At 37.3% G+C, this 13,499-nt stretch overlaps 1 protein-coding gene and 1 pseudogene across 9 annotated transcripts in view; one reads left to right on the forward strand and one right to left on the reverse strand.

Moving 5' to 3' along the window:
- The window catches only part of GABPA (GA binding protein transcription factor subunit alpha), a 46,821-nt gene extending 43,332 nt beyond the window's left edge, over positions 1–3,489 (forward strand). For 8 of the 9 annotated variants that reach the window (XM_006157698.3, XM_006157690.3, XM_006157692.3 and 5 more), the window contains exon 10: positions 766–3,489. In XM_006157698.3, coding sequence (XP_006157760.1) covers positions 766–994 — 229 coding nt within the window. In that variant the 3' untranslated portion in view covers positions 995–3,489. Of the gene's footprint in view, positions 1–47; positions 110–765 lie in introns of all 9 variants that reach the window. The other variant, XM_027775369.1, reaches the window with a different exon arrangement.
- A 5,936-nt stretch (positions 3,490–9,425) lies between these two features.
- LOC102495773 (fatty acid-binding protein 5 pseudogene) lies at positions 9,426–10,794 on the reverse strand (annotated as a pseudogene).
- Between the last annotated feature and the right edge of the window lie 2,705 nt (positions 10,795–13,499).

Here is a 13,499-nt window from a genome sequence, read left to right on the forward strand (position 1 = left end):
CCATGAAAATACAGGTACTGCATACCTTTCTCCTGTCTTCATTTTAGGGAGGAAACAAATGCATTGAGTGCTATTGTATACCATTCTGTGGTGCATCTGCTAGATCAAAGCAAGTATTCAATAAAATTAAAATGTGTGTGTATATTCTTTCCTATCATCTCTTACCAAGAAACATAACATTATACCAATTACATTTTCCTCCTAGAAATAGAAAACCAATTTCCCTTTTTCCTAAGTGCCTGTTTGTGTCAGCCTTATATGTTGGTGTGGAGATTTTCTTCAGAAATTGAAATGCCTCCAGCATTTTGAACTGGATGACAAGCAACTGGTGGTTTATGGGCAGGAGTTCAAATTCAGAATTAATGTGATTGACACAACAGAAAATACAAGACTGCCCAGTGCATTCTCTCTTTCTGGGGAGTCAAACATAACTATTATACTTTTTGTTGTTCTGTAATTAGGGAAAACATGACACACATTCCTGTGTATAGGTCTTTTCATTAATGCACTCTCAAGTAAGCCAAAGGTACTTGGAAAGTTTAGCATATAAGATTTTAGAATCCTGAGCATTGAAATTTTAGTAATGTTTTGAAGTTTCCTTGGGTAATAACATGAAATATCCTCTATTAACTTCAGTGCTAATTGCCATTGGGGTTGGTCAGTATACTACCAGGCTTCCTCTTAAGGAAAAGTCTGTGAAGCATTGTAAGAAGTCTGAATTCTTTATTTTTTATGTAATCTTAAAGTGTTTTTCTCTTTTTAAAGGTATTATTATGATGGGGACATGATTTGTAAAGTTCAAGGCAAGAGATTTGTGTATAAGTTTGTCTGTGACTTGAAGACTCTGATTGGATACAGTGCAGCAGAGTTGAACCGTTTGGTTACAGAATGTGAACAGAAGAAACTTGCAAAGATGCAACTCCATGGAATTGCCCAGCCCGTCACAGCAGTAGCCCTGGCCACTGCTTCTCTGCAGACAGAAAAGGATAATTGAGCCTCAGGACCTTCTGGGAGTCCAAGGTCTTTCTTAAATATTTAGAGCAAATACTGCTCTTACCTTTATTACTGAATTTGAATCTCCTTTTATTTCTAGACTGTACAATCTGATGCATGATTTTTTTATAAATATTTCATACTCTTGTGAATTTGGATCTTTTTACTTTGAAGCATATATTTTAGAATATGTATGTCAAAAGATCACCACAGTGTCTGCAACTTGAGGCAGGTTCATTGTGGGATACTTTGTTAACAGTCAGGAAAGCTAAACTGGTCAGTATTAATGTCTAGCCCTACCAAAAATAGCCAGTAGCATCTGAAGATGAAAAATAAATGAAGTGTCTCCAGGAAACAGTCTGGCTTAACTATTTTTGAAAATACAACTGTTTTACTTCTCTGCTGCTTTAGATGTTGCTTTACATAGATCCAGAAATGGGATTTCTTAGCTAAAGCATGTGTGCCTGTTTCATCTAATCAAGCAGAGCTAAAATGTTCATAGCAAATAAAATTATAATACTAAGAAATTACTAAACTAAGGGTATCAGGTTATTAAAATAATTTATATATTTGCAAGCAAAAGATGATAAGTTGGCTTGGCAAAAGAGCAGTGTGTGCTGAAGGAGGACATCCAGGTCTAAATCTGGCTTAAATCAAGCCAGTTTTAAGGATTTTCATAATGTCAGGCCAAGAATTTAAATTATTTTGAGAGAGGCATTTAATTCTAATAAACCAGCTATTACAGAAATTCTGAGATGGATCTCTGTTTTTTACTGTCAGAGATTTAAAAAAACTGAAAAAGGTATACCTCAGCCAGAAAATAAAAGTTTGTTTTGGTTCGGTATGACTTTCTTTTCTTTTCTTTTCTTTCTTAAATTACCCTATGGAGCCGGTTTGTAATGCAAAACAGCTTATATATATTCCTGTTTCTGAGGAAGTCTAAGTCAGCAGTACTTTACCTTTCCAGACAGTAGTAAATTACTTGCAGATAGCTTTAAAAAAATGTTTCGACCTCCATTATAGGCAGTCTTCTCTTTAAAACACAACTAACCCTTTCATTTTTTTCCATTTGAATATTATATGTGTGTATATGTATATGAATACCTATATACATGTCCAGCTGACCTCTTTTTATATATATATGCACATATACATAGATATGAAGGTATAGAAATATTAAAAGGAAAATGATTAAATAACTCATTTAAAAAGCTAAAATTAATTCTTATATATATGAAATTCCTTACCATGAGCTAGCATTAAATAGAAATGACTAGAATTGTCTTTTTTTCTTCCTTTTTGTTTGTTTCAAGGTATTATACACAAATCATGATATGAGAGACTGGCAGATAGTTTTTAATCCTCTCATATTTGAGAATATATATTCTCAGACTTGTACACCTTCTCCCTCATCACTTAAAACAGCTTTATAAGAACTAGTTAACACTTTGTCTAACTAGGGGGAAAGGGCCGTGGTAATATAGGAAGGGGACACTTGGCAGTGCCACTCCCAGTACTACATAGTGGTTTGGGATGAATTACAGGGCAGGGGTCTTACAAAGAGGAGAGAGCAGCGATCTCTGATCTCCTTTCCTGTTAAACTTAAATCATACTTCTAAGTATGCTTTATGACTTCAACATGTACTGTCAGTTCATTTATATTAATTGTATTAAACCCTTTAAGATTCTCCAGTAGGTACCCAAAAAGAGTAACATTCATAACTTCTTTTCATTTTTTTAGTGAACAGAGCACAGTGACAAAATATTGTTAGTGACAATTTTGGCACTGTGATTGTAAAAATATCTGAGTGGAATAACAATATGCAATAATACATAGATGCTCTAGCTTCAGATAACAAGTTTATAGTTAAAGGAGGCTTTGTACCATCCTCTTTCAGCCTAGGGAATTGACAGTTGCTTACAGTTTTTAAAAGATAATCAAGTATACTTTTCCAGAACATTACCACAGTTTTAAGACTCTACTTTCAGATTTAAAATGCTTCCGGGGAGACATTATGTTACAGCTTTAGCCAAGATAACCCACTTTTCCTTATGTCTTGATTATATGTATTGTTTTTAAGGCAAGGAACCACTCACATTTCTTGCAGATCCCCAAAATCAGTACTATTGTTTCTTTGCTTTTTGAAGCATTCCCAAATCTGTTTTCTTCTTTTACAAGTTTTTATTTTACTTTTCATCATTTGAACACAGCTCTCATACATGATCAAATGCTTTATTTTTTTTAATATCTTCATTTCTCTTTCCCATCATTTTATGCACTATCATATAAGTGAAGTAATATGACTAATATTTCCAGTTGATTCAAGAAACTTTCATTACTTTGTCTAAACATATATAAAATATTTGTACTGTCCTTGTTGAGGGTACGGTTATAAGGAAGCCAGATAGTCTTCTTCCACTAAAAGGTAATTTGTGTCACTAAAGAAAATATATAATGCATACTATTCAGCCTTTGCTCTGTTTTTTTTTTTAATAGAAATTAGAATATATTCGAAGGAAGACATAAAATTATTAGTTGTCTTTTGTACCCTGTAAGTACAGGAATTATGAAATGTTCACTTTTGTTTTAAAACTTGTTTTCCATGTGAGCTTTTCTTTGAGTCAACTTTTATCTATATCTTGCTAGCCTGAATTCTTAAAAATTTGTGTTGGCATCAAAAAAATCAAACAAATTGGGCAGAATTGCTATGTGTAGTTGGTTCTCCTGTGAACTGACTGACCACACACTCATTTTTTTATCAATCCATGTCAGTTAATTAGGAAAAATTATTTAAGTTGTTTTCTCCCATGGTTGATGGTGATACTCAAGTATGATATTTTTTTTTTAAGGATTTTGCTGCCAGATATTTTTGGTGAGGTCTGCTGTTTTCCATATTCATCATTTTATGCTACTGCCTTTTAAAAAGAACTAGTATATCTTTGAAATAGCACAAAAATGTTTTAAAATTCATAATTGCAAAATAAACCTATGACTAACATAATGTCTTCAGATCTGAAGGGTGTAAAGTTATTGATACTTCAATATTTCACTTGCAGCCAGGAAAAAAATATTCTCAATCTTTTGTAAAAGGGATGAGGATTTTTGCATACATTTTTACTCTTTAAATAAAGACACTTATACTGTCACAATAACAATTATGTATTTCTTTGTGGTTTTTATTTTTTTTGTAATTTTACATAAAACAGTTATTTTCTATTTTTACTCAGATAAATAATATTTGTGCATAAAATGTAAAAATAGTAAAATGAGAAAAATAAAACTATTATATAGAATGGTTCTGTGTTGTTTAAGTTTTTTTTTCTGAAAAAAAATTCTCAAATTCCTAGAATATTTGGTTAATGAAAATGTGAAAGTTCACTTCTAATATATTGTACATATGATTTCTGCATACCAGGGTACTTCCACAAATTAGTGAAAAGTAGAATTAAAGTATGAGTTTGTTTTGGTGCAGAATTTTTGAAGTTGACCCATAGTTTTTTTTGAGGGGGTAGTAATTTTGCTAAGGTACATGCACTCACTGGAGAGGAAACAGTGAGAAAGCACAATTTTGGCCAAACATTTCTGGCATTTTTCTTAAGCCACCAGGTCTAAGACTTGAACTGCACACCCAGCCATGTAGGATCCATTTGCCTTAAACACCATGCTGTTGGCTGACTTAGTTTGTGCCCTTTTTTTGTGGTCAAGCAATAATGAAACTTTGACTGACATACTTAAATAAAATATTAGATTGCTGGAAAAATCATAACACATTTTCCTGTTTTCTATGCATCCTGACTTTCCCAACAACCGAATATTAAGTACAAGTGGGATAAATTGCATCTAAAAGAGGCAGTCTATAATTTTTTCTAGTTTGAAATGATGAAAATCATCAGGTAAGATACTAGTAAGGTATATATGCTCTCCCAAGACTAATTTGTGAATGTGTGTGGTGTGTGTGTGTGTGTGTGTGGCCTTTAAAGTTTAATTAATAAGTAAAGTAATGTTAAAATGCATTTTAAATTTCTTATTTATAATAGCCTATGCACATGCACAAGAAAAAGAGAAAAAAGTACCCTGATTTCCTCATATCAGCTTTTCAGGATATTGGGCCACACACACGTGCCTAGCATGTTTTCACATGGACCAAGGCATTAGAACCCATGTCAACCATGTGGCTTTCAGCACTGCAGTTCAGTTCCCTTCTGACCACCACCATGCTGGCCCTAAAGAGGCTTTTTACGGGGCCAGCAGGTGGCGCTGTGGTTAAGGGCGCTGGCCTCCCACGTGGCCAACCGTGGTCAGAGTCCCAGATCTGTCAGCTTGCCTTCTCACTTTGGCTCTCTCTTTCTCTCTGACCCAAATTTAAATTAATAAATAAAATTAAATGAAAGAATTACTTAAAATAAAAAAGAAAATGAGTAAGTGTAAATAAAGAACCAGAGAACTTAAAAAAGTATAAATGTCAGAATGTATAAAAAATAGGGGAAAATAGTCAAAAAATATATTAAAGCATTTTACAAAAAATAGACTGTTCTAGAACACTGCTTTAAAAAAACTTTTTGTAGTGAAGGTCCACTTTTATATTTCAGATTTTCCACAAGCAAACATTTGTAAGATAAATCATTGGTAGCAGGGAGAAAATGGACATAGAGTTTCTTTGTTTTTTCTTCTTTTTCTAGAGAGGTTTTTGCTATAGGGCGCGTATGCTCTCCAGAAAGACAGAGAGACAGAGAGACAGAAAGCGAGAAATCACCCCCCCCAGGGGGGATGGCCATGCCACAACCCCTTCTCCATTCTCTCGGGATCTTGGGCATGCATGCACACGCGCCCAGCATGAATTTAAGCTACCGGGTCCAGGACTTGAACGCGGTCGACTACATGGGAGTCCAGCGACATAGCCATTACGCTAACTGCTGGTCCCTAGAGCCGCCAACGTCCGGGCCCTAGAGTTTTTTTTTTTCCAAAAAAAAAAAAAAAAAAAAAGCTTGCAGATTGGTTCCACAACAATGAATGTACTTAAGACTGAACTGTCCTTGGGGCCAGCAGATGGCGTAGCAGTTACATCGCTGGACTCCCACATGGCTGGGTCCAGGGACCCAGTGGCTTTGAAATCACACCGGACGTATGTGTGCATGCCCAAGATCCCAGGAGGAGAATGGAGAAGGGATTGCAGCATGGCCCTCTCCTCGGGGGATGATTTCTCACTTTTCCTCTCTCTGTTTCTGTCTGTCTCTAGCTAGTGTATGTACCTTAAGGCAAAAAACCTTTTTTTTTTTTTTTGAGAGGTTTTCGCTATAGGGCGTGTGCGCTCGCCAGACAGAGACAGAGAGACAGCAAGAAGCAAGAAATCACTCTCCAGGGGGGATGGTCACGCCGCAATCCCTTCTCCATTCTCCTCTCGGGATGTTGGGCACGCACGCACACGCGCCTGGCCTGAGTTTTAAGCCACCGGGTCCGAGACGCGAACCACGGTCGACTACGTGGGAGTCCAGCGACATAGCCATTACACTAACTGCTGGTTCCCAAGGCAAAAACCTTTTTTTATTAAAAAAAAAAAAAAAAAGACGACTGTACCTAACTATGGCTGATACAATAAATTTTACCTATGTTTTACCACAATGTCTTCTTTTAAGGAAAGGAATTACTATAAAATATTTTTAAATCAGTACAGTTTGCCAGATAGCAAAGTACAGACAGGATCATTTCAACAGTTACAAAGTATATGATAAGACTCAACGGTCATTTGTGATAAAACTTTAGCAAACTAAAAGAGAACTTGCTTAGCCTGATGAAAGGTATTCATGGAAAAGTACATTTAGTGGGAGCCAGCAGATGGCATAGTGGTTACATTGCTGGACCCTTACATGCCAACTATGGTTTGAGTACTGGACTCAGTGACTTGAAAATCATGCCAGGTGCATGTGCCTGGGTGCCCAAGATGCCAGGAGGAGAAGGGATTGTGGTGTGGCCATCCCCACTGGGGAGTGATCTCTCACTCTCCTTCTCACTGTCTCATCTCTCCAGCAAGCACACGTGCCCTATAGCAAAAGCCTCTTATAAATGCATTAATTAGTGTTTATCAGGGTTTGTACCCTTGTAAGACTTGAGAAAAGGCAGAGATGCCCGCTGTCTCCATTTTTATTCAGCATTGTACTAGAAATTTTTTTAAAAATGTGAAATAAGGCAAGAAAAAGCATGCACGTTGTAAGACAACTTTGCAGAGATGCATGTTGAAAATCCTAAAAAAAAAAATGGAAAATGGTACTAGAATTAACAAATGAACTTAGCAAGATAATATCTGATCCGAAACTCAATTTTATTTCTACATGCTAACTACTAATAATTAGAGATTAAAATTTACAATAATATTAATGTGATATAAATAGAGACAAATAAAATTTGTACAAGACCTAGCCAAGGAAAACTGCAGAACATGCTCAGAGATTAATAAAGTGGAAGTGGAGAGGTACACCTATAATAGTGGATTGGAAGACTTAATTTTGTAAATGTAAATTTTACTTTACTAAACGAATTTTGTAAATGTGAGTTACCACTAAGTTGAGCCTTTAACAGTGCAATTCCAATCAAGATTCTGGCAATTATTTTTGTAGACGGGCTGATTATAAAATTTATTTATAAATGGAGATGACCTGAATAGCCACAAGATTTTTGAAAAAGTAAAAAGAATTGGAGAACTTGCACTATGTATAAGTATATAGCTTTGCTGTATAAGGCTATAGTAATCAAGATGAGTTGTCACGTTTTCACTTGTGGATGCTAAAAAAAATTGATCTCAGGGCTAGCAGGTGGCACAGTGTTAAGTTGTTGTAATCCCACGTGGTCGACCATGGTTCAAGTCCCAGACCAGCAGCTTACTTTCTCACTTCCCCTTTCTCTCTCTCTCTCTCTGGTCAAATAAAAATAATAACAAAGTAAATAATTCGTTAAAAATAAATAAAAATTTAAAAACTTGATTTCACTATAAGTGACAAGTAGCATAGTAGTTCCCAAAGGCTAGGAAAAATAGTTGTGGGGAGTGGTAGGAGGTATTGATTAATGAATACGAAATTACAATTAGAGTAAATTATAGAGTGCTATAGCACAGCAGGGTGGGTAATAATTTATTGTATACTCCAAGATAGCTCAAAGAGGGACAAGCAGATGGTATAATGGTTATGTTGCTGGAGTCCCACGTAGTCTACTGCGGTTTGAGTCCCGGATCTCGCAGCTTAAACTCGTGTTAGGCACGTGAACGAGTGTGCCCAAGATCTTGAGAGGAGAATGGAGGCGAGGAGATTGCAGAGTGGTCTTCCCCCCAGGGGTGATTTCTCGCTTTCTGTCTCTGTCTCTCCAGCAAGCACAGGCACCTTTTAGCAAAAAAACTCTCTTTAAAAAAAAAAAAAGAAAGAAAAGAAAAAAAAAAGATAGCTTGACAAGAGGATTTGAATTCACCTAACACAAAGAAACAAATGTTTGAAGTTTGAAGTAATGGATATACTAATTTCCATGATTTGCTCCTTACACCCTGTAATCGGTATTGAAAAATCACACTATAGTCCATAAATATGTACAATTATTATGTCAGAAAAAATGTAATATTTAAATAAGGGTAGACAGAGATCAATGGACAGAATAGAATCTAGAAATAGACCCACCCACACATGAATGGCTAATTGATTTTAAGCAAAGGTGCCAAATAATAGGAAAAGGATGTTTGTTCCAGCAGATACTAGAACAGTGATCTATTTATGGAGAAAAATGAACCTCAACCGTTTCCTCATGCCACGCATTAGAAATTAACTCTAAATTGATCACACACCTGAACATACAAGCTAAAACTAAAACTTAAAAAAATGTTACGACCTTGGGGTAGAAAGACTTCTTACGTAAGATATTAAAGAAGCAAAATCATTTTTTTAAGAGTGAACTAGACTTCATCAAAAAAAATATTCTTTTAACCCTCTGTTCTTTGAAAGACACTATTAAGAAAATATGAGAAGGCAAGGCACAGATTGGAAGAAATATTTTCAACCCACACATCTTTAGACGATAAGATATAGAATATCTGAAGTATATCAAAATATATAAGGAACTTGCTGAGCTCAAAACGGTTTGAACAGACACTTCATACGGGAAGATATACAATGACCCATAAGCATATGAAAAACTAGCATTATCAGTTACCAGGAAACGAAGTCAAATTTAGTACCTCCAAAAACCCATCACAGTTAAAAGACTCAGAGCATCAAATACTGGCAGCGACATGGACCAAGGGGAAATCATTGCTGCTGACGAGGTAAAACGACATACTATTTGGAAAATTTAAACGTACTGTCGTTGCTATGCCAAAGTTCCACTCTTACCCAAGAGGAAACATATCCACTGAAAAACTTGCATGCTGATGTCATATAGCAGCTTTATTCATAATGGCCTAAGCCTGCAAACAGGTGACTGAATAAGCACATCATGAATACCCGTAAATGGAAATATTCGGCAGAAAAAAGAAGGGGGGCATGAACAATAGCTCTAGAAAAGACACATCTTAAGGACAGAAAACACAACAATGGTTACCTAGGGCTGGGGGTGGGATGGGATTTTTCTTTTTTTTCTTTTCTTTTTCTTTTTATTTATTTTTATTTTTTTACTTATTAGCACAAACACATTTATTTACTAACCAAAGGGATGATCCTAATGAAATCAACACTTGGAAATAGTTGCATGTAAAATGTTTGCAATAAAGGTAATTGAACACAGTAATGAAAAAAAAGTAGTATGGAGATTTGCTCATTGAGCTGAGCTTGTTCATTTTCAAGCTAATTCCTGTCTGAAATGATGATGGAATTTTTATTCTACTTTTTTCATAGACTCAAGTACAGGTGACATTTCATGATACAGTCCGCCACTAATTTTCCATCTTGCAGTTTTCTTGTTATTGTGCTTTCTTTCCCATCCCATTCTTTTTTTTTTTTTTCAGAGAGGTTTTTGCTATAAGGCGCGTGCGCTCGCCAGACAGACAGAAAGAGACAGAGAGACAGAAAGCGAGAAATCACCCCCCAAGGGGGATGGACACGCTGCAATCCCTCCTCCTCCATTCTCCTCTAGGGATCTTGGGCACGCGTGCACACGCGCCCCGCATGAGTTTTAAGCCACCGGGTCCGGGACATGAACTGCGGTCGACTACGTGGGAGTCTAGCGACATAGCCATTATGCTAACTGCTGGTCCCTCCCATCCCATTCTTTTTTTTTTTTTTCAAACTGTATCCAGCTTTATTAAAGATACTTTTCATAAACAATCATGGTATTTCAGGCAGGACATGGGCAGACAATCATTAACAGTATACAACAACTTTCAAACTCCCTTCTTCCATGGACTACCAAAATCAGAAAGCCACTATAAAACCCAATGAAGTCTTCATTTGATGCTCTCAACAGGGAAAGTTTAGAGTGAGGGTTGACATTTCACATTGAGCATGTTTAACAACTTTTCACGAGCCGACCCTGACTTTCGGGAATTGAACCAACGCACCGTCCTTCAAGTCACAGACAGTCTGAGTTTTTCTGCCATCACCTCTAGTTTCTTCAAACTTTTCTCCCACGGTACAAGAAAACTGTGTTGTTTTTACAGTGCTCTCAGTTTTTACGGTGAGGTTCTTCCCATCACAAGTGATAATACAATCTGGTTTGGCCATTGCACCCATTTTTCACAGAGCTCTTCTCAAACCTAGTTCCTTCATGTATTCATCAAAGCTTTTGCTGTCCACCAGGCGCCATCTTCCTTGCAGGTGTTGAATGTCGGCCATGGTGGGTGCGGGTGGGCAGGCAAGTTCAAATGGACAAGGCAGGGACCGGGGTGAGGAGCTTGCAGTCGGGGTGTGACTTTTCTATTAATATATTGAGCACAGGACTTTCGTGGGGCAAAGAGCATATTCTCTATTAGGCCTTGTGGGTGATGACATGGATGGCTGAATTTGCTGAAACTTGAGGGTATGAAAATTACACTCAATAAGGTTAAAAATCAAATTACTAGAAAAATGTAAATGACAAAAATAGCAGCTTTCAAAAATTATTAGGTTCTGAGACCAGCAGATGGCATAATGGTTATGTTGCTGGACTCCCACATAGTCAACCAAGGTTATAGTCTCAGACATGGTGGCTTAAAGCTCACACTGGACGCATGTGCTTGCATGCCTAAAGTGTCAAATGAGAAAGGGGGAGAAGGGACTGCGGTGTGGCCTTCCCCCCAGGGGAGCCATTTTTGGCTCTCTGTCTCTGTCGCTCTAGTGAGTATACTTGCCCTATAGCAAAAAATGTCTCCAAAAAAATTTACTAGATTCCACAGACAAAATTACTCTGTCAAATTGCCATAATTATTTTGAAGTATGCACTTACCTCCGTGTGGATTGGTGACAGTTTATTTACTGAACCCAGTGTTTTAGAATATGTACGACCATGTCAATGCTATCTGAACACTTTTCTGTAATGTGAGAAAAGCGCCTTCTCACGTCTTCTAGTATGAGAGCTGATGTTGGAAGCTTTATTCCATGATATAACAACACCCAATTAACACCTGTGCTATCTTTACAGATGACTTCATAGTCGATACCTGTGAGGAGAGTAACCCTTGAAGAATAAGTTATTGATCATATCTATAAGCAACTCATTAATTCACTTGCTTAGAAATCTATGTGAAATATTTGCTCTAAGAATACCTCCCATACTAAATGGAAAAGTAAATTTTCCTATCTCTAACGCTGGTTTTACTGTATGGATGAAGAGTATGATACACAGTATTGATAAGTTTGACATTATTGGGACCAGCAGTTAGCATAATGGCTATGTCGCTGGACTCCCATGTAGTTGACCGCGGTTCGAGTCCCGGACCCGGTGGCTTAAAACTCATGCTGGGCACGTGTGTGTGCGTGCCCACGATCCCAAGAAAACAGAGGAGAAGGGATTGTGGCATGGCCATCCTCCCTGGGGAGTGATTTCTCACTTTCTATCTCTCTGTCTGTATATGTCTGTCTGGCGAGCGCACGCGCCCTATAGCAAAAACCTCTTTAAAAAAAAAAAAGGTTTGCATTATTGTGCCAATGAACCAGAATGGTCTTTTGACTTACTGATTAAAGGAAAAATTTGAACCTGTAGGTGGCGTGGAAGTTAAGGTGCTGGATCCCACATGGCTGACTACATGGTTTGAGTCCCCAACCCTAGTGGCTTGAAAATCATGCCAGGCACATATGTGTGTGTGTTTCTGTATCACAAATGAAGAATGGAGGAGAAGAGATTGTGGCATGACCATCTCCCCTGAGGAGTGATTTCTCACTTTCCCTCTCTCTCTCTCTCTCTCTCTTCATTCCTCTCTCTGGGAAGAACACATGCCCTAAGGCAAAAACTAAAATAAAATAAAGGAAAAAGCAATGGATTAAGAACCCCATGATAAAATTCTTATCTCTAGCCCTCAGGTTATAAAACCAGACAATGCTTTATTTTAATTTTATTTATTTATTCACTTATTTTTCTTTTTTAAAAAATTTTACCAGAGAGAGAGAGAGAAAGTAAGCCACCAGGTCTGGAACTCAAACTGTGGTCGGTCATGTGGGAGTATCCAGCACCTTAACCACCATGCCATCCATTGGTCCCTGATATTTTAAATAAAACTAAGCACTAAAAAGAAGAAAACTGAAGGACCAGCAGTTAGCATAATGGCTATGTTGCTGAACTCCCATGTAGTCAACCACAGTTCAAGTCCCAGACTTGGTGGCTTAAACTCATGCCAGGCGCGTGTGTGTGCGTGCCGAAGATCCCGAGGAAAATGGAGGAGAAGGGATTGCGGCGTGGCCATCCCCCTGGAGGGTGATTTCTCGCTTTCTGTCTCTCCATCTCTCTGTCTCTCTCTGTCTTTCTGGTGAGCGCACACGCCCTGTAGAAAAAACCTCTCCAAAAAAAAAAAAAAGAAAGAAAGAAAGAACAAGACTGAGTCCTCCTTGAGAGCTGAGATCTAGTGATTTCAGAGATAAGGCAATGAAGATGTTCTGCTGAGAATTTCCTCTTGAGCCCCTGTATCTTCTCTCTGTCTCTCTCTGTCTCTTTCTTTTCATTTTTTAATTAAAAAAAATTTTTTTAAGGTTAAGTTTTTTTCTTGGCTCTGAAATCCTCCTTTATCTTGGTAATAATCGAGTCCTCCTTGAGAGCTGAGATCTAGTGATTTCAGAGATAAGGCAATGAAGATGTTCTGCTGAGAATTTCCTCTTGAGCCCCTGTATCTTCTCTCTGTCTCTCTCTGTCTCTTTCTTTTCATTTTTTAATTAAAAAAAATTTTTTTAAGGTTAAGTTTTTTTCTTGGCTCTGAAATCCTCCTTTATCTTGGTAATAATCTCCTCTCCTTTGCCCCTCCCATCTAGGCAAATGGCAAGCCAGAAGACAGTCCACCATGAGAGCTGAGATCTAATGACTTTTGCCATGCAGTTTTCACTTTTTGTTTTTTTTAAATTAACACATAAATATT

The sequence above is a fragment of the Tupaia chinensis genome, unplaced genomic scaffold, assembly GCF_000334495.1.
Source record: "Tupaia chinensis unplaced genomic scaffold, TupChi_1.0 Scaffold000557_1, whole genome shotgun sequence".
Classification (NCBI taxonomy): Eukaryota; Metazoa; Chordata; class Mammalia; order Scandentia; family Tupaiidae; genus Tupaia; species Tupaia belangeri.